This window comes from Sciurus carolinensis, chromosome 16 (assembly GCF_902686445.1).
Source record: "Sciurus carolinensis chromosome 16, mSciCar1.2, whole genome shotgun sequence".
Taxonomy (NCBI): Eukaryota; Metazoa; Chordata; class Mammalia; order Rodentia; family Sciuridae; genus Sciurus; species Sciurus carolinensis.
The window spans coordinates 52596822-52619225 of NC_062228.1; the positions used below are offsets into that span (position 1 = coordinate 52596822).

At 41.9% G+C, this 22404-nt stretch overlaps 1 protein-coding gene across 10 annotated transcripts in view; it reads right to left on the reverse strand.

Annotated features, from left to right (window-relative positions):
* Nucleotides 1-1199: 1199 nt before the first annotated feature.
* Znf180 (zinc finger protein 180) overlaps nt 1200-22404 on the reverse strand; it is a 36001-nt gene continuing 14796 nt past the window's right edge. For 4 of the 10 annotated variants that reach the window (XM_047529018.1, XM_047529015.1, XM_047529016.1 and 1 more), the window contains one exon: nt 15398-21571. In XM_047529018.1, coding sequence (XP_047384974.1) covers nt 19830-21571 — 1742 coding nt within the window. In that variant the 3' untranslated portion in view covers nt 15398-19829. Of the gene's footprint in view, nt 1422-5860; nt 5920-6092; nt 6196-11810; nt 11899-15396; nt 21597-22404 lie in introns of those variants that run through there. The other 6 variants (XM_047529013.1, XM_047529014.1, XM_047529019.1 and 3 more) reach the window with 5 other exon arrangements.

Here is a 22404-nt window from a genome sequence, read left to right on the forward strand (position 1 = left end):
TCCCTGCACTGCCTCCTGGGAGTGACTCTATGTTTGGTCATGTGAGTGAACTTGAGGAGGGAACAAAGCACCAAATCTTGCGAAGTGCACAGTACGTGTCCTCTGCGCAGGCTAAGAGGGAATCTACACAGTACCGTCAAGGCATGAAGACATAAAATACTCAACCTGTGCCCATATTGCATGTGAGCTATCTGACTGTCCTATTTACCACACAGTTCCAGGTGATTTTAAAAATTTGCCCATGTTTTCTGACATTATTCTTTTTTTTAATCTCTTAGGGCTCAGGTAACAAGAATCTCATTACCAGAGACTTGCAGAGTACTAGAGTCAAGTGAGAAATATATCAGAGAACTCTCCACATTCTGTACAGTCTCTCTGCCTCTGGCTTGCCTTATGTTGTCTGCCTGTTTTAATCAGTCAGGCAAGTCCACAGATTGTTGACCCACTCTGGGCATGCCACTCCCTGAAAAGCATGAGGGACCCTGAAGACAGGAAGTGAGTAGTGAAAACAAAGCCATAGGGCCATCGCCTGCTCACCCACCCACTGCCTAGTCAGGATCTTATCTTCAGGAGCTCTAGGCTTCTGTTCTCACCTAAATATGCATCTCCTGGAGTCTCTCTATCCATCGCTCACATCTCCCTGTCTTGTTTCACATCGATACTTTCTCAGTTTTGAAAGGTTGTTGCCCTGAAAAGATGTAAGGCTTAGGCACATTTTTGAGATGCAAATAATAATCTGAAAATGCAGTCCTAATCCCATGACCTTCAGGTCTCTGAAGGGCAGACAAGGGAAATATTCAGGACTGGCCAAACAAAACTGCTTTGTAACAGTGCAGTGGACTAAATGTCTGGGTCCTCCTAAAGTTCATGTTGAAATCCTAAACCCCAATGTGATGGTATTAGGAGGTGGGCTTGGGAGAGGTAATCAGGTCTAAGGGTGTAAAGGTAGAACCCTCATGAACAGGACTAGTGCCCTCACAAAAGATCTCAGAGAACTCCCTTACTCCTTTCTCTCATGTGAAAATACAATGAGGACTTGGCACTTTGCAAAATGGAAGAGGACCCTCACCAAAACCAAATCATGCAGGTGTCCTGATCTCAGACTCCAGACTCTGGAACTGTGAGCAGTAGGTTTCTGTTGTTTATAAGTCACCCAGTCTACAGCAGTTTGTTACAGCAGCCCAAACTCAGTTTTATTTAAAAAAGGACTTAAAGACCAAAATCCATCTTCCCTCCAGGGAACAAGAACACTGCAATAAACTCAGTTTCAATTACCCACAGAAGTTCCCCTCACCCACAGACACCAGGTTCCTGAAGTTCTCCAGCATCACCTCTTGGTATAGCTTCCTCTGGGCAGGGTCCAGCAGCCCCAGCTCCTCCTTGCTGAAGACCACAGCCACATCCTTGAGGGTCAATGGCTCCTAAAATGTGAAGAAGCATCATGAACACAAACATCCACTACACAGAAGATACATTTGGGATCACTAAGAAAAGTAGACAAGAAAACAGTACTTTGTTCAATCTGGAAGTCAAATCAAGTTTATTAATGTTTGGTGCCAATAATTTCAGTTACAACCAAATAAACAGCTTTTTACTTTTGGTAGGAGAATTATGAACCCTGCTATTGAAAGAGCCACTAAAACTGTGATAAGAAATGAATAAGTAAAAAAATGAGCAAAAGTATTTCATTAGACATCAGAGAAAATACAAACATAGCCCAGTCAATAAACATGACAAGGTGCTTATCACACTTACTGTTCAGGGAACTGTAAAATAAAATAGATCTCAGCAACGCACTCTTCTCAATCATATCAGCCAAAGTGTTTAGTACTGAGACATCCTTGGAATTGAAAATAGGAAGAACATGAATTGTGTTATGGTTTGGATATGGGGTGCCCCCAAAAGCTCCTGTGCTAATATTCAGAGGTGAAACGATCAGATTATGAGATGTAACCCAATCAATTTGTCCTAATTTGAATGGAGTACTGGATGGTAACTATGGGCAAGGAGAGTGGTTGGAGGAGTGGATCACAGGGGCCGCCCTGTCCTTGGGGATTACAGCTGGTTCTCCTGGCTCCCCACTAACTTTCTCTGCTTCTTAGCCACCATGTCCTGAGCTGCCTTTCTCCACCACACTCTTCTGCCTTGATGCTTTGCCTCACCTTGGGCCCACAGCAACCGAGTCAGTCAACCAAGGACTGAACCTCTGAAACCATGAGCCAAAATAAATTTTACCTCCGCTAAGGTGTTCTTGTCAGGTATTTTGGTCACAGCAACAAAAAACTGAGTAATACAAATTTTTATAAATGCCTTTCAAATACTCTGGCAATAATACATTAAAAGTTTTAAAAAGAAGTACATTCCTTTTGGTTAAGTAATATTTAGAAATCTATACTATAGAATTTCAAGACTAGCTGAGGTGTAGCTTCATGGTAGAGTGCTTACCTGGAATGCACAAGACCCTGGGTTCAATTTCAAGTACCAGAAACAAACAAACAAACAAAAAATAGAACTTAAAGACTAAAGAACAGGATATATGGGGCTGGGTTATGGCTCAGTGGTAGAGTGCTCACCTAGCACGTGTGAGGTCCTGGGTTCAATCCTCAGCACCACATAAAAATAAAATAAAGATATTGTGTCCACCTACAACTAAAAAATACATATATATGTGTATATTACATATACATATACATATATATACATATATATTACATATACATATATATATACATATATATATAATACATATATATAAAAGAACAGGACATAGGGACACATTTGTATGTTCTATTTTTAGTGCTACAACTGTAATAATCTGAACAGAATTAACAGTGAACACCTACTACATATAAAACATACACCATCCCACTACTTTTTTTAAGATGAGGACATGTGTATCTATTTTCTTATGACAAAGATTTTTGCTAATGTTGGGCATATTAGGGAGAATAAAAATTGAAAGGAGAAACCTGACTTTTTCTTTGTAGATTTTTGACATGATCTGACTTGTACTAAATTCTTATTTTGAAAGGTATAATAAAATGCGTGTGAGCTAGTATTATTAACACATTCATACTACACAGGCTTAACACTATGAGTAAGTAGGTGAGGTCAGGCTGGAGGCAAGCGTCAGTTGTGAACCAAATGGCTTCTGAATACACAGTACTCAAAAGCTACATTCGCCAATTTTTTTTTTGATGGGGGAGGCAGGGGGAAAATCTTGTCAGAAAAAAAAATTAATCAGAATTCTTAGAAGTGTAAAAAAAAACAAGATACTGCTATGAATGGGGAAATAAAAGAAAAACAAACAAACAAAAATACTCAAGAGATGAACAACAGAATAAACACCAATGAAGAACAAGCCAGTGAAATGGAAAGCAGGGCAGGCTCCTGGAAAATTGTAAAAAAAATAAATAAATAAAAGTTAAAGAACAGGGAAGACGGATCCAGAAGTTATGTTATCTATTTAACTGGAGTTTTAAGAGAAGTGAATGAATAAAATAATAATAATAATAAAAGACGTCTATGCAGAAAAAGAACATATTAATAAAACAGAGCAAAGGAAATAGAGTGTGATCCATGAAAATGACACCCAGCCAAGCCAAGAACTTTCTGGAAAAACTGAACAGAATAAATTTAACCCTCCAAGAGATGAATGCAAAAGCCACACAAAGAAGCCACCACAAGATTTCATACCAGAAGAAAATGAAGCAATTTATATTCTCCTGAAAGTATGAATGAAGAATTTTAAGCCCTAGTAATTTGCCATTTGAGCATAAAGGCAACAGACAAGGAAAAACTCAGAAAACACAGCAACCACAAGTCTTTGGGAAAAAAACAACAGGTGTTTTGTTTTGTTTTGTTTTTCACCTAAGGCAAATGGGAGATAAAACAAACTGTAGTAAAAGGAAAGGTGGTGAGCAATGACTAACACAAAGAGAACTGAGACTCTGTTACTTAATTGTGGGAATTGATGGTGACAAACTAAGAGATAATAATGATAAAACAATATAATATCAGGAGATGGTGGGAAGTAAAAAAATGCTCATTTCTTCAGCTCTTATAGCAAGAAGTCAACCAACAATATTTAAAATTTAGCACATATTTTAAAAAGTGACTCAGAACCTCAAAATTCTTTTGTAATCTCTTTTTAAGGAAAAGCTTTAGGAAAAATTCTTGCATGTGATGAAGAATCATGCACTTGAACTTCTGCAAGTGCACTGACTTTTTTGTTCAATTTAGAGGAAACTTAAGTTAACGTATGTGCCTCTACAGACTGAAAGCATATTTCCACATCCTAATATTTTCATCCACTTTATCTCCCTTGACAGCAGCTTAGGATCCAGGTGACAGATAAATAAAACCATAATTCACCAACACGATGCGTGAACATAGAGTCCACCCTACTAAGTTTTCTTTTTCTTTTTGGTTTTCAATGGATCTTTTTACTTTATGTATTCATATGCAGTGTTGAGGATCGATCCCAGGGCCTCACACAGGCCAGGTAAGCACTCTACCACTGAGCCACAGCTCCAACCCCACTACCAAGTTTTTTTTCAACAGTTATAAAGAATGCTTCAGCAATCACACTCTGAACACTTGTTCTGACTTAAAATAAATTCCTGAAGTGGGAAATATTGAACTACAGGTATGCGGAAAGGCCAACGTGGCCCAGCGATGGTGCAGATGCAGCCATTTCTCCACACTCTAATCAATGGGAGCTGATCATAGCTTCATGCTGACTGATCATTTGTTTTTCTCTTTTTCTTTAGTCCCAAACAAAAATGCTTAGGTGTTTATTTGTACCCATCTTTTAAGAATGAGGATATCTGGGGCTGGGTTGTGGCTCAGTGGTAGAGCACTTGTCCAGCACATGTAAAGTACTGGGTTCGATCCTTGGCACCACATAAAAATAAATAAATAAAATAAAGGTACATCTACAACAACAACAAAAAAAATTTTTTAATTTTTAAATGAAGATACTAAAATTTTGGTGTAGAGAAAAACTTTTTTTGTCCCAATGTTATCTTTTAACTTTGTTCATGGGGTATTTTTTGGTAGCATATAGTACATGGTGCTATATGGCTTGGAAATGAGGTGTCTCCTGAAAGTTCCTGATAATGTGGGAACATTCAGAGGTAAAATGATTAGATTATCAGAACTGTGACCTAATCAGTCCACCCTAGTTTGAACGGGCGGGCTGGGTGGTAACTGTAGGCAGGCAGGGAATGGCTGGAGGAGGTGGTCACTGTGGTGTGCTCTGGAAGGGCTGTTCTTCCTGCAGCCCAGTTCCTGCCTCCTGCCTCTTCTGCTTCCTGAACTGCCATGAGCTGAGCAGCTCTCCTCTGCCGGGCCCTTCCCCCAGAGCAATGGAGTCATCCGTCTATGGACTGAGACCTCTGAAACTGTGAGCTCTAAATAAACTTTCCCTCCTCTCAGTTGTTCTTGTCAGGTATTCTGGTCACAGCAAAAGCTGACTAAAACCCAAGAACATAATTATATCTATATATGAGTAAGAGAAATGCCCCAGGGAGAAGAACCCAGGCAGAGGAGGAGGACCCATGATTTGGAGAGTCGCCTCTCTGTATAACTGGCTCAGGCCCCACCACGAAACTATTGCTGTAGCTCAGAGGCAGAGATGGAGTCATTCCAAGCTGGGTTCAATTATTCCAAGATCCTCCACTCATTTCTTCATCTCTAAAAGAGGACCACACCATTGCTCTCGCACAGTTGTTGTGGACCGATGCAACCAGAAATGAGATGTGCCCACCCAGCACTTTTTTCTCTTTTTCCTTTTATCAAGGTGGGGGGTTACTCTCTGATGCCTGAGGGATATTCCTGGAAAGAAAAGAAAACCCACCTGGGGCTTGCTCCGGTCCTGGCTGTCTTGAGCAAGGGCGGTGGCTTGAGAAGGAAGAGCTGCAGGAAGAGAGGGAGCCATGAGTGGGCTGTCTGCCTCAGCCTCTCAGACTCTGAGGAGACCTGGGAGGTGCCGTCACAGGCTGGCTGCTTCCCCCAGGCAACCCTCCATTCACTCCATTCTCCACAACCAGCTGGAATTCTCCCGCCCACTGCCCTTCATTTTCTCACACCTCTTTTCTCGTGGCAGGACGTCAAAATTTCCATGGTCTCTTCGCCTAGGTTTTCTCAGAGCAGCAAAGATTTTATGTATTCTCTCATCTTCCTAAACTGGAGAAGCAGAAGACCTTCTTCATTCCTGGGTTCTCAACTCTGATCAAGCACGTCCAGTAGATATTTAAGGGCAGAAGTACCTGCTTTCACCTTCACTGTTAGACCCTGATTGGTCTCCAGGGTCTGGGGACTTGTGAGCTAAGAGGGAACTTTATACCTTGTCTGAGTCCTTTATTCTGGGTCCCAAAGCTAAGAATCCCCAGTAGGGCTCATACCCTCAGGAAACTTCATTCAGTAGGCTCCAAGACATTTGCTGAGAAGCTATGATGTACAGTCCCTGCTCTGGAGGGGCTCAGAGTGCAGAGGGTCCAGAATGTTGCAGATGGCTGAGGGCAGTTCCAGAAATGTCACTGGGAAGGCCCAGCAACTGTGAGACACAGGACCCCATCAGAAGGCTGGGAGATCCCACAAACATATGGAACCTATGCCCTCTGAAGAGAAACTGGGAATGTAAAAGTTTTATTAATGCAATATGGTGGGGCTTGTGAAAAACAAAACACACCCTGATTCTGAAAAGGATCCTAAAATTCAGGATGTAGATTAGTCACTGCCTTCCAAATTAGAGTTTTAAACCTTTTTGGTGCCATGATCCCCTTGGTAGTCTGGTGATACTCATGGACTTCTCCTCAGAAAAAATATTTCAAATGTAAAAAATGAAATCAGAGAATTCTTTAAAAAGTTAGTTATATTGAAATGCAACCAAAAATGTGCTAATGAAGCACATATTTTAGCACATTAAATATGAAGAACAAATTTAACTGCTGTAATTTCAAAAGTAATGAGTATGGGGGCTGGGGAGATAGCTCAGTCGGTAGAGTGCTTGCCTTGTAAGCACAAGGCCCTGGGTTCGATACTCAGCACCCAAAAGGAAAAAAAAAAGTAATGAGTATGAACAATAGTTTCAAATATCTACAACTAGAGAGTGATATAAAAATGTCTATGATTTAGATGGTAAACAAAATCACAGGTATTGCTAATACTATGTAGTTTATTGCCCACACTCATAATTAAAGGAAACACTAATCTTTAGACTAGTGAGTCTTTTTTTCCTGCTCAATTTCATGAACATGCCAAGTTATGCCCACGGACTCTAGTTCAACAACTCCCTTTCTGAGTGAAGTATCTCCTGACACCACCAGACTGAACTGATCCCTCTGGGATCTAGTACCTTGTTAAAATTGCTGGTTACCACCTTCCACACAACCACCTCTTTTAAGATCCTTAAATCATCCAGGGAATTGGATTGTCTTGTTTTATTTACCTTCTCTCCCTTGTACAGGTCTGTCATGTGAATTCACTTAAGCAATCCCATCAACAAAATGTGACACAGGTCAGCAGAACTCTTGCAATCAGCTTGGAGTGGGTCAGTCTGCAATGCAGACACTGAGCATGAGGTCCCTCCTTCACCTCTTTGCCTGACCTGTTTTCTCTTGAAAGTCAAGCCTCAAGGGCAAGTTCAGATGAACAGATCCACATACTTGGCTGTTCACTCTAAGATACTCCCTGGATTTGACCACTTCAGGAGCTCAAACCTCCACTTTTCCTTTAACCATCTGTACCAGACCTTTGCGCAGTCCACTCTGAGGAGCACCCTTCTGACTGCTCATGCTCTGACCTAGTTCCAGGAACTGCTTCCAGAAGCAAGCCTGGAATACTGGGCAGCTGCTACCTTCCTTCCTCCACAGAGGACAAAGGGAAGAGCAGAGGCCAGATCTACAACAGGGCCTCCAAGCCAATGTCACTGAAATTCACATCATATTCAGGAATCTGTGTGACTGTACTTTATAAACTCCACATGCTTAAAAATCACCACGACAGATTACGAAAACAGATTGCAGGAATTCAACTGCAAAGATTCTGATTTGGTGGCCCTGCAAGAAGCCCCAAAACCTGAATTTTTAACAAGTTTCCAGGGTGATGGTGACACAGCTGGCCCAGAGACGATATTTTCAAGTAGTATGCTAAGCTGCCCCTGCTTCTTATGACTTTCTGGGTTCCCTGAAGCTCCCAGTTTAACAAAAATTTCCTCATGATCCTTCTTCATATCCCTGATCGCAACAAGTCAGGACAACCTCAAGATTGAGTCGATGAGGTCCTTCTCCATCTGTGCTCATTCACTCTCAGGAGGAACACATCCTGTCTCATAACTTCAAATATCAACTAAGGCTCAGGGCTCAATGCCAACTTGTATATCTAAAAGGCATCTCGAACTTATCATGTCTAAAACCAATCTCCAGAGGTACTAGATCTTCTAGAGGTACTTCTCCCTTTCAAATGAGCAAGCGGAATATTCTGGAGTGATCCTTGATGTTCCTTTCTCAAACTTCACTTTCAATTAATCAGCAAATACCTTCATATCAGAACCAGAATCTGACATTCTTCTTTGACCACCAACCAAACCACCACCCTCCCCTGCCTGAATAACCACACTAGCCTGCTACCTGGTCTCTCTGCTTCTGCTGCTGGGCCCCTACAGTCTACTTCCCACACAGCTGCCAGTCATATTTTTGAAGTCATATCAATTCTCCAGCCAAAACCTTTACTTCTCTCAAAATCTTTCACCAAAGACCTTTCAATGGCCAAATGACCCCACACCAGCTGGCCTCCCAACTCTCGGGAGTTCCTGTTTATCTTTCCTCTTTCTCACTCCACTTGGGCCGCTATGGCCTCATGACTGTTCTTTTAATAGACCAGTTGTGCTTCTGGGCCTTCATTGCCTTTCCCGTCACCTACAACTCTTCCCCAGGTGTCTACAGGGCCATCACCTCTTGTGCATACCTGTCCAAGGACCACCTTCCAAGTGAAATTCATCCTTGATTACCCCAATTACATTGCAAGTCCCTCTGCTGTTGAGTGCAGTGACGGAGGATGGGAGAGCATTCCTGAGATCGGGGTCTCTGATGACCTCATGGCTGTGGCATGCTCGGTTCCTGGGAATGTTTCTGGCAAGGGCACAGGATGCCTAGCTGCTGTAGCCTTGCCCTGCATGAGGAGGCTCTGTGCAAGAGCCCTGTCAGTTCTAACCTTGATCTCAGGCACACAGCTCCCAAGAAGAAAGGCACTCTTATGCTAGACAACCACAACATTTCCCCAGCTTGCTTCTCCAATTCCTGCCCACCTTATAGTAACTTTAAACAATAAACTTTCTTAAGCGCTACACAAAGTGCCTGACGTTGCACTTTGCAACTGTGGATTGCAACTGTGGGAAAGCTACATAGATGTCCTAGTTTCTCTAACTTTCCTGAATACAAAGAATAATGGTTGCACAGTCTTTAACCTGGTAATGAGACGTATTTAAATAAAGATTGCTGGTGTACCTCTTTAGATCTGCATCTCCATCAGAGAGCAGGCTCCACCTGATCCCAGCTTAAACTTCAAGACCTGTGTCTGCGAATCTTTATTTTCCAAACCCCCTTCACCTCTTGCTGGACCCGAGAGTTTGGTGGCGCTAGTTGTGGCACTCCGCCAGCACTGCCAAGCCCAGTCTGTTTCCTTTTCATCCATGAAATTTATCTAATGTGCCACCTATTTTTCTTGCTCACTATCTTTGTGTACTCACTAGAATGTGAGTTCTATGAAGGCTGAGATTGAGTCTGCTCCTGAACATAGCAGGTATTCAAAAATTATTTAGATGAAAGAATGGAACTAACTTGAACTCAGTCTGCTGATACCTGGATCCTGGATCCTTTTGTTAGCACTTTTAGAATAGAATGGATTTTATTCTCTAGTTTGTTCTTCAGTAAATTATGTGCTAAATAGGAAGCTGAATGTGTTGCTATACAATGGTGAATAGGAAAAGAACTCTGTGCTAATGTAGCGAACATTCTAGTTGGAAAGACTGCACACATGTGCTGAAACTCAATGTGTGAGATGCTTTGGATATCAAGAAATATATAGTCCTTGATCATGTAGATCTCAAAACAGGGGCAGAAAGAGGATGACAGGAATAACAGGGGGCAGGCTGGGCACAGTGGTATACACCTGTAACCCTAGCAACTCGGGAAGCTGAGGCAGGAGGATCCCAAGATGGAGGCCAGCCTCAGCAACTTAGCAAGGCCCTGAACAACTCAGCACTTAGTGAGATCTATCTCCAAAAATATATATAAAAACAAAAAGGGCTGGGGATTTAGCTCAGTTGTTAAGTGTCCCTGGGTTCAATACCTGGTACCAATAAAAAAAAAAAAGAAAGAAAAAGAAAAGAAAAGAAAAAGATATAACTGGGGACAAAGGCAGCGGGATAAAGAGGTAACTGGAATAAGAGTCATTGCAAAGATAGAAATAACAAGACTATATGAATAACTACAGGGTAAATAGAAGGAGAAATCGTATATGAGTCTGGGATTGAACTTCGAGAGAAAGAGGTAAATTATGAAGTTACTAATCAAGACAGTGAAAGAAAGAATATGATTTTCTTGTCTCTCAATATTGGAGTTGTTAAAAGCCTGGGTTCAAATTCTGGCTCAGCCACTATATAGTTATAGTTTATTTCAACACTGGAAAAGTGACATAAACCTCTGAATAATCTGTTCTTCTCTTCATGAAGTAATGATTCTTGTTGCAGAGTTGAAAGAATTCTCTCTCTCTCTCTCTCTCTCTCACACACACACACACATAAGAACAAAGCACACAGTCTAGTACTTGGCACATAGAAAATCCTCAATAAATCATTATCCTTGCTGTTATTCTTCCATCCCAGTACTAACCTAAGAATACAAGCATTCAATCATTTAACCAACATACATTCAGTGCTTTGCTAAATCTTGGACACCATAGCAAACACTGGGGATACTGCAGTAAATAATATAGATAGGGTATTTGTTCTCATGGTGCTTGTATTATGGTGAGTGAATAAGTCTGCAGGTAAGGAGACCTTTGATCAAAAAAGGAGAATGAAGAAGATAAAATAAACATGATTCAGCTCTGTTTACTGATCAGAATGTAAATTCTGTCAGATGGCACACAGGTGGCCAGGTGGGACAGGGGACATTAAATTAGGTGTCAAGGATGGACTCTTAGAATGAAAATAAAACAGCTGTGCAAAACTGAGATGCGATGCATACAGAAGGAAGTGCAAATGCAAAGCCCCTGACTTCTGGTCAGGTCATACTACGTTTCTTATTATTTTGTAAGCCTCAGCATTCTCAGCTGTGGCATTAGCCTAATGATACTTATAAAAGCTGCTCAGCAAATTAAATAGACATATATTTATTCATTCAAATATTTACTAATGGGCTACTATATGCTAAGTGCCGTTCTAGGCACAAGGGATACAGCAGTGAAGATCCTAGCATAACACTTGACACCTAAGCCCTGAGCTGATGCATACCACTGTGGTCACTGTCATCACTTCTTCCCTAACACATCCCTGAAAGTAAGCCTGAGTGACTTCCTGACCAAATGAACCACCAGAAGGAGCCATGGAGAGAATACACTAAGTAAAGACACTGAAAACTTCTCCACCCTTAGAAGAAACCCATTTCTGGAGGAAGGCAGCCACGGGGACTCGAAGGGCATTTACAAAAACCATGGGATGAAGAATGAGGTCAGGAAAGCAAGCTGCCATTTGGGAAGAGAGCTGACATGGCCACAGAACAAGAAGAAACTAAAGTTCTACTCACTTGAAGCTCTAATATCAAAAGTCCAATGGTTTATTTTTATTATTTTTTTTCCTTCCTCTTCAATGCAGTTCTCTCTGGGAAGGCAAGGCTGTGAAACAAAATGAACCATGAGATAATGATTCAATCACAATTCCCAACACGGGGAAATCTCTGGGTGCCAGATGGATGTAATCTACCCCTACAGCTTCCTTCAAGGAAAGGGACCTCCCTTCCTGCAAGACCCAGAGAGAAAGGTCCACGTCACTGCGCGTTCTACAGGCCTGCACTCACTGTGGCTTTCTGGAGAGAATGAGAATCAAGAGTCTCAAGATCTGATTTCTGCTCTCCCATGCACTGCGACATTTGGGAGCAGAATTCAACCTGGGTGCCGCAGTGAACCTACAACACCCAGAGCCAGCAACAACATGGGCAAAGCATCTCTTTCAACTTGGCCACGGCATAATAATTTTGAAAAGAATACGCAACAGGAGAAATCAACTTATGCAGCTCTTTACAGAAATAACTTCCCGAACAGGAAAGTCTTAAATCAGTCAAGGGGATGGGCTGCCACCCTGAAGGGTATCATCAATACACGACTGTCGAGACCGAGTCTCCTCAACTGGGAGATGCCGCTCTCAAAGCCAGAGGTGCTGAGTGGCCTCAAACTGCTCTTTCCAAGTCTCGGGGTGCCGAGTGCTGCCCGCTGGCTGCGTCCCCCATCCCGTCCGGGGAGCATCCACTTCCCCGAACGAACGCTTCCTTCCTAAACTCTAGCTCGTCGAAACATCCTGGCTCCGACCCTCGGTCACACGCCGCCCCTTCCCCAATGCTAGAGACCAGACGATGATCCTGAGGAACGAAGACCAACATCCCGCCCCTCCCACACACACAAGGACCCACGTCTCCCACCAGACTCGCCAGAACGGAAGAAACCGCCAGGCGGCGCCGGCCGGAAGCGGAAGTGTGCGCCTCTAAAGGTCCCGGACTACATTTCCCAGAACCCTCTGCGGCGCGCGGTCTACTGAGGTCCAACCGGCGAGTACGTGAGGGTCCATCCAAATCGGTGGGAGGAGTGATGGCCCTGTGTCCTCGAGCTCATCGCTGGGACCCTCGCGACGTCTTGCTTTTCTATCCTTAAAAGTTATCACTCAGAGGCGCCTGCTATCTCAGCGGCTCAGGAGGCTGAGGCAGGAGCGTCGCAAGTTCAAAGCCAGCCTCAGCAACATAGCGAGGCCCTAAGGGACTCTGCAAGACCTCGTCTCTAAATAATAAATAAAAGGGCTGGAGATGTGGCCTAGTGGTTAAGCGCCCCTGGGTTCAATCCCTGGTACAAGAGAAAAATGTTATAAGAGGAAGAACAGGTACATGCGTGAGGGTGGAGAGCAGGAGGGTCTCCTCTGCAGGTGGATGTGGAGCTTGAGCATTACATGGAGGAATGGGCAAGATACTGGATCGTGTTGGCTGGTAGCTTGCCGGCATTGAGGAACGGAAGGAAAATCACGGAACGAGGCTGTGAGGCCCTGGGGACGTCCCAGTGAGACACCGGATGAATGGAGAGCCACTGGTGGTATCTAGGAGTCACTGCTGTATGAGAAACACGGGGGAAGCTTCTGGTGACGTCTGTGAGTTACTAAAGGTTTCCGATTTGGTGGACTGACTGTCCGCACCTGGAGAAGCTGGAGAGAAGCTGGTGGTGGAGGAGGATCTTGAGGCTGAGGGGGAAGAAATGAAAGTTGCAGGGAGAGACGCCCAGTAACCTTGAGAGTTGCTAGGAGTTTCCTGGATGTCGTGAACTGACTCTTGCAGAAATCTGGTGAAGGATGGAAAGTGGCTGGGTGACACGAGCCCCTGAGGGCTGCGGGTGACTTGTTTGGTGATGGAAGTATGTGGGTATACGGTTGATGAACTTGATCATTCTTAACAAGCCCCAGTGGAAGTCACAACAGGGCCAAATAAGTTTGGTGACTGCCCAGTGTGGTCTGGAGAGTGAAAGGTGAAGTGGTGGGATACTGGTGGTGTTGGAAATTCACATGGTAAAACCCTGAGAGAGGGTGGAACACACAGACAGGCGAAGAGTCGCCGGGAGAGGAGAGAGCAGCTGGGTGAGGCTAGCATGTGGTTTGGAGAGGTAAGGTGGGGGGACCTTTCCTGGGAGGCAGACATAGTTGGGAAACCTGAAGCTCCCTTCCAGAAATGGAAGGTAGTGGTGTGTGTGTGTTCTGTCCCCCTGTCCTCAATCTGCTTTCAGTTCCTAAGATGCGCCAAGCACCTGACAGCAAACCGCTCAGTAGCCTCTGTCCTCTGACAGGATTCTTAACCTAGCGTGGGAGTGGGGTTAAGAAGCTGTGGGCGGGGCCTGCGAGGGGGCGGGGCTTCACGCCTCCCTCCCTTGCGAGTCACCGTGTAATAGCAGACTCCAACCAACATTTGATTTCATTTAAAAATTTGGAACAATCTAAGGCAAGAGCTTATAACTTTTGTGGGCCAAATATAAATTAATTTCACTCTTAAACACTTAGAACCAACTGCTACTGTGGTTCTCATGTTGTAGTTCTGGGATCCAGAGAATCAGTGTGAATTTCCTGGGGCCCTAGGGATGCAAATCTGTTACAAAAGGTTCCCTTCCCCTCTCTGGATGCATGGCAAGGTTTAAGAACCATCCATGAAAACGAAAAGGTTTTGTTGGGAGAAGGGGATCTCAACTTGGCCCTGGCAGGGTTTTTCGTTTTTGTTTTTGGTAGTACCAGGGGTTAAACTCAGGGGTGCTTAACCACTAAGCCACATCCCCAGCCCTTTTTATGTTTTTGTTTTGATACAGGGTCTCACTAAGTTGTTTAGGGTCTCACCAAATTGCTGAGGCTGGCTTTGAACTTGAGATCCTCCTGCCTCAGCCTCCAGAGACCCTGGGATTACAGGTGTGCGCCACCACACCCAGCATCCCTGACAGGTTCTTCACTTATGCCACAGAAAGGAATTTCAGGATGTGTCAAAAGAGGCATGGGCAAAGATTTGTTTAGGAAAGCAAGATTTGTTCCAAAAAGCAAGCAACAGAGCAGGATATACACCCAAAGTGAGGGGGGTTATTTTCTGTAAGAAAACATATTTAAATCAGGTTGTAACACCCTGGGCTGAGATGTGGGAACCTTGAACCACGGGAGCAACTGCTTGAAGCAGTGGGACTAAGCAAAGCACACAGGAAAGAACCAGCTGGAACCCGATTCAGATACTGAGTCCCTAAGCTTCCCTGGGCCATGTACTTCAGGCCGCTTTACATCTGGTATCTGTATTTCTCCCCTTTATGGTCTGTCTCCTGGATAATGAATTTATGTTTTGTCTGCCCCATGCCTACCCCCAGGTGCTGGGATGGGCCATATTCATTAAAAACTTTTTTTTAATCCTTGTTTTTTTACTAAGTTTTAACAAAGAGCAAAGGAGAGCTCTGTCTAATATTTTACCTGTCTCTTCAATAACCATGACCAAATACTTGGGGGGGTTGAGTCCATTTATTAATCACATCTGAGTCCTCACAAAGCCCACACACCTACCACTAGAGGGAAGTAGTGAAGAAGCCAACTTGAGTGCCGGTTAGTAAGGGGCGATAAGCCAGACCTTTAGGTACTCCTTGCAATGTGTAAAACACCCATGGTTTACAATCAGTCTGGAGAAGTTTTCATTTCCTAAAGAGACTAACAGTAGCTGCTAACAACTTTCACACAGGATACTTTGGACTGACCAATATAAAATATGTTTTGTGAAAACTATTAGAATCCCAGTTTGTGCCTTAGGGCTCTTGATCCTGCATCTCACAATAGACCGAAGGTTCTATGCAGACCTAGCTCCACCCATGTGTCCATGACTAATGCTTTCTCAATGATCGGAGCTCCTGCCTGGCTGGCTCTGCTTGGGACAAGGGCCCCTGGGGCTTATGTCACATGACACAGATGTCTCTGAGAGGTTACTTATGGCCATAAAGTGTTATGTCCGTTTTACTTTTCTGCCTTAAGGTGAGCCGCTCTCCAGAGCCCTGGTTCCAGATCATCTGCTGCACAATGGATGAGTCCACAGGGTAAGATGTGACCCGAGAGGCTGCTCAGTCTGTAAGGGTGTGAACTAATGTTGCTGTTTACAACTTAACTCTGCTGCAACCTAGTCACCATCTTTTACTTTAAAAAGTTTTAATTCAATGTTTTCTAACCAATTTGAGTGTCTCATACATAATCACAATTTAGTTTCATTTAAAGTCAGAAACAATAATCTTCCTTTTAAATAAAAAAATGTACAACTGCACTTTGTCCAGTGTAAACAAAGAACAACACCCCACACACAGTGTTGCCTATCTTCCCATCCTAGCATCCTCTTTCTGTAGAGGGACACAGGATACTTGTGCATGGGCAGAGGCTGTACCACATGGGGAAGCTGTGGTGATCTTGGTGCCCAATTTTTTGTTTTATATTTTTTTGGTACTGGGGATTGAACCTAGGGGCCCTTAACCACTGAGCTACACCTTCAGCCCTTTTTGTATTTTATCTAAACAGGGTCTCACTGAGTTGCTTAGGGCCTTGCTATGTTGCTGAGGCTGGCTTTAAACTCACAATCCTCCTGCCTCTGGTTCCCAAACCACTGGGATTACAAGCATGCACCACTAACCTTGGCTGGGTGCCCAACTTCTGTGGAACACATCTTGGAACTGGTGTGTTCATACAGGTCCAGATGATCAACACTATCAGCAAATTAAACTTGCATCTAATCAAAGCATGAGATTATAAAAAGGGATTGCAACTCCCTCCACCCCCAAAGAACATAAAAATAATACGTACACCTACATCAGTAATGGAATCTTCATACAATTAGTAGACAACAGTTATGTCAGATAAATGAATTTGGAATTTCATCAGGAAACAATTCTGGCTTTTCCATAGATGTGGTTCTATTTCATCTTAACCTCAACTATTAAAATTTCAACACCTCCACTTATGATCACCTGCATATATCACTGTCATTTAAAAAATTAAAAAAAAAATAAAAAATAAACTAGCAATTCAGGTTAACGGCATGTCCTTGACATTTTCTAAAACTACAGGAAGCTCAGAAATTGACATCCATAGGGTTTCACACTGCCACAAAGTGTCTTGCAAATGTAGTATGTTCTTTGTCCTCTCAGAAAGCAAATTGTCGTGGAGAAAAATGTGAACCAAATGCAGACCCAGAAGAAAAGCTTATAGCCAAAGGACTCATCTCCCTGCTTCCTAGGCAGTTTTATTTTTTTTTACACATATTTTATTTGTGCAGTACAGTTATAGATAATTCCTAGGCAGTTTCAAATTCAGTTTTGATTTACTCTTTGAAAAACTAGTTCTAGAAGAGGATTTCTTAACATCCAGGTATTAAAAACATTTGTCACCTTTATTTCTAATTGTACCCAGCAAAGAGAAAGAAAAGAAATCTGGCCTATAAAATATGTACAGAGTTTCAATATTTCTTATCCAAATTGCTTGGGACCTGAAGTACTTCGAATTTCAGATTTTAGAATATTTGTACATGCATAATGAGGAGTCTTGGGAACGGGACCCAAGTCCAAACATGAAATTCATTTGTTTCATATACACCTGACAATTTCACAATTTACACTTTCCAATTTAGGTAATTTTATGCAGTATCTTAAAGTATGCCAGTATTTTTACTGTAACTTGTCACATAAGGTCAGGTGTGGGATTTTCCACTTGTGGCATTATGTTGGCACTCAAAATATTTTGAATTTTGGAGCATTTGGGACTTCAGATTTTCAGATTGGGATGCTCAGTCTGTGTGTATGATTAAAATCAAGTTATTGAATACCCTTTCTTAGCCCTAAACTTTAAGCTAAGAAGTTTAACTACATATTTTTGGTATGCTGACACTTCTATTTTTGATTGATCATTTTGGAATTCTCACACCTTTCTTTCAAAGGGAAATTATTGAGCAAATGACAGAAATTATTCTAACATTTTTGTTTAATTAGTAAATCTATTTTACTTCAAGCACTTGGCAACCATAAATCACCACCGAAGAACTGATACATTTATGACACAAACATGACACATATTCAACCTCGCCAGGTAGCCAGCACACGCACGCACACGCACGCACACACACGCACACACACACACAATCACTCACACACTCATTTCAAAATGCTTTTATAATCTTAAAAATTTCACTTCGTTGATGAAATATTTTCATCATTTACTTAAGAAATTTCTTTGGAATAAATCACTTCCAAAACTTGAAATCTTCAGGGTCTAATTATTATCCTCTCTGGCTTTATATTAATTAATACAATCATGGATCCTTGCCTTCCAAGTAAGATTCAACAGGCCCAGTGAAAATTTTATTGGTGCTATACTTAGCACCAATTCTGGTTTTATCTATAATTTGGGGGAAGACTCTTTAGGTCCCACTGTTAAACTAAGGCTTTCCATAACTTCATGCCCTCTCCAAGACTCAATGAAGGAACTAAGAGTCAATTCTCCTGGGATGGGAGCAAGTTTTCCTGCCCTCAACAACTGTCCCCTGAGACCTTCTTTCACTGTCAGGTTTGGTAAATTCTCTAGCTTATTCCTCAAAGAAAGAGTTCCTTAGGGTCATTTCATGGGGACAGAATTTTACTAATTACCCCCACGAGATGTCACTTTAGGTTTTCCTTCTTTTCTTCAGAGAATTCACATCTTTTCTCTGCTGTCAGTTCATCTCTTCACTTATTTTGTTATTATCTAAGAACAGAGGCTTTAGGCACATGGTAATTTACAGAATTAGAACTCATGATTTAGGGACAAGGGTCATAAAGGTATGTGAACCAAATCTTAAAAACTGAAGAGAACCTACAAAATTTGTTTTACTAAAAAACATTCTTGCAAGCTACATTTAGGTGAAGGGCACTTCGCTCGAGCACTCCCCCCACCCCCCACACACACACTGAGAGGACACTTACATTAGTAACACATTCCAGAGAAAAAAATTCCACCAAACAAGGAGAGGAAAAACCCACTTGGAAACAGTGCTCCTTTATACTGCTTTGAATATATGAAAATAAGCTCTGTACTGCCCATGTGTTCTCAACTGCTCATACAGACCCTTTCTGGTCCAAATCCTAGTTACCCATTATTCCCAAGGAATTAATTTCAACAAAGAATATTCCTGGGAATCCAACCCCTAAGGAGCAGTCTGTTCATGCTAAGAGAAATGGGAATAACAGAACCCTGAGATAACCCTGCTATCTGGTTGTTCCATCTTTCCTAAATGGTCAAACAAGATGGGAATTTTTATGCTTTATGTTGTTTTGACAAAGTTTTGTTCATTATATCATGTATTGTAGCATACAATAAACACCATACATTCCCAAAAAACAAAGAAGACCTGGCATTAACCAAAATATGAATTAAATACACCCATAATCCCTTTCAATTCTGATCTATATGCAAATATCATAACGGTTCTAGAAATGAAAATTTCTATATTCTGGTCCTGTGTTTTCCATTTCATATCATGGCCAATTACCTAATGTTTACAAATCTTCACTTGTAACAAAGTGCCATACAAAACAGATTCCAAACTATCTAACAGGGAACTCAAGTAGTAGAATGATACTCTGGAAAACTGTTATCCAGCCTAAGTTTTACAACCTACAGCACTCTTTCAGTCTTTTCTACAACAAGCATAGTGTTAGCATTTCATTTACTCTTGGGGGGAAAGAGGTCTAGCTCACTGTTTTCTCTCAGATTCAGGTCTGAGTGCTAACTGCAAGGAAAAGGATATATATTACATCTGCAGGATGTTCCTAAGGGCCGAGTCTGACATTGCTCATGAAATTGTTAAGTTAAAATATGTAGGTCATAGCTTTCCCCCTTTCTTCAAAATGGGCTTCCAGATATACCATAAAAAAGGGTTAAACTAAAAGGTTTTCCACATGCATAATTTTTATACTAGTTCTTCCCACCACTTACTTAAAATAAATTAAAAACAAAATAAAAGCAAAAGCAATAATTCTGGATAAAACTTTCCAAACTAATTATATTCATAGGATTTCTCTTCATTATGAGTTGCCTGATGCCTAATAAGCTTAGAGCTATTAATGAAAGCTTTCCCACACTGATTACATGTAAAGGGTTTCTCTCCAGTGTGAGTCCTTTGATGTACAATAAGTCGTGCACTCAAACTGAACGTTTTTCCACACTGATTACATTCATAAGGTTTCTCTCCAGTATGAGTTCTCTGGTGTTGAGTAAGGCATGAACTCTGCCTGAAGGATTTCCCACACTGATTGCATTCATAGGGCTTTTCTCCAGTATGAGTTCTCTGATGTACAACAAGAACATAACTCTGGCTGAAGGATTTCCCACACTGATTACATTCGTAGGGTTTTTCCCCGGTATGAGTTCTCTGATGCATGACAAGGTGAGAACTGCGGTTGAAAGATTTTCCACACTCATTACATTCATAGGGTTTCTCTCCAGTGTGAGTTCTTTGATGTGCTACCAGCTGAGAGCTCCAGCTGAAAGATTTCCCACACTGATTACATTCAAAGGGTTTTTCTCCGGTGTGAGTTCTCTGATGCGCAACAAGTTTATAACTTTGACTAAAGGATTTCCCACATTGGTTGCATTCATAAGGTTTTTCTCCAGTGTGAATTCTTTGATGTGCAATAAGTTTATAACTCTGAATAAATGATTTCCCACATTGACTGCACTCATAGGGTTTCTCTCCTGTATGAGTTCGTTGATGTGCAATAAGTTTGTAGCTCTGCCTGAATGATTTCCCACACTGGCTGCATTCATAAGGCTTCTCTCCAGTATGAGTTCTCTGGTGCACCACAAGCACGTAGCTCTGGCTAAAGGATTTCCCACACTGATGACATCTATAAGGTTTCTCTCCAGTGTGAGTCCTCTGGTGGGAAACGAGGTGTGAGCTCCGGCTGAAGGATTTTCCACATTCGCTACATTCATAAGGTTTCTCCCCTGTGTGAGTTCTTTGATGTGCAACAAGATGTGAGCTCCAGCTGAAGGATTTCCCACACTGATTACATTCAAAAGGTTTCTCTTCAGAATTATATCTCCTGTTCTGAGTGGGGGATGAATTCTGAGAAGTTTTACTACATTTAAACTGACTCTCTTCAACAGGAATTTTCTGTTGTTCATGAAAGGGTATATCATGGTTCAAAACTTGTCCACATTCCTTAAAATCAAAGGTTTTACCACCTGCATGAATTTTTTCATGTACATTTAGGGGTGCACCATGACTAAGAGGTTGAATAGTGTCACTAAATTCGCAGGACTTATCTCTTTTTTGAGTTCTTGTAAACTGAATAAGGTGAATGCTCTGAGGGAGTTTTCCACATTCATTATTTTCACATAGTTTCTCACTGTTGTTAATCTTCTGGTGACTGTTTATAACAGAGTTATGATGGGATTTTTTAATATGTGACAAATGTTTATGAAAATGGTTTCTTATGGGTATCACTGGGAGTGAAAGAAGGCTGGAATTTAGATCACTCTTCTCAAGTTCATCACTTTTACAGATCCTCTCATGAATACTAGCTTTCCTTTGAGTGACTGCCACTTCCTGAAAAAGTCTCTCTTGCTTTTCCTGTTGCTTCTCCAACTGGTCCTTACAATCATGAACTTCTTCACATGAAGATAGCCAAGGATCATCTCTTGTCAACCTTTCTATCTTTACTCCAGGGGATGGTTCTATATCAAAAATGCTCTGTTTTGAAGTCGATTCTCTTCTTCCAAGTGCAGTTGCCAAGTCTGGAAGAAAGCAAAGTAAGACATCCTAGACAAAAATGTTAGAGCTGGAATAGTGGAATAAAGCTGATAAGAAAAATACGAAAAAAAAAAAATGGATTTGTTTTCAGCTATGGACCTAAAACCTGGGTTGAGAAAGCAAAAGGATGGAAATAAGCAGTAAGTACAGAATTACCACAGTTCAAAAGTAAAATAGGGCATTCAAATGGAACTATTTTTACCTTAGTTTTGTCTGGATAAGCAAGACTTTGAATGCCAAGTACCTGCCAATTCCAAAATAAGATCACCTATGCAGAATCTACAGAATCTCAACCTCATCTTGCAATCCTCAGTAACGTAACAGGAGGGCATTCCTACAGTCAGTTGTGCTAGGCATATATTCACCAAAACAGGTTAGAAGCTACATTTCTAGAAATTTCTGGAGGCACAAAACTTGCTAGCATAGTCTATATTAACAATACTTGAGTAAACTACATTTATGAATGCAGAAAAAAGGAATGAGGCACTATGGTCCCGGTTCCCTAAATATCTTATAGACCAATATGGCTCATGGATTCCTGTGATTCCAACCAAGAGAGAATGGAGGTTTGCTCAGAGGCAGAAGTCTTAGTGGCTATTATGTAATACAATGATGAGTATACCTAGAAAGAGTGGTCTTATGTACAGTCCACCAGGAGGGTGGGGAAAATGTGGCATCTCCTAAAGGGATTTTTCAAACCTTCTACACCTATAATGGCCTCTATGTGTCTGGATCTCAAAAGGACATATGCTTCTGGAAGTTCTTTTTATACTCTTCTCCTTGCTCCAACTTGGAGATTGTGTCTGGCTTGAAAAAT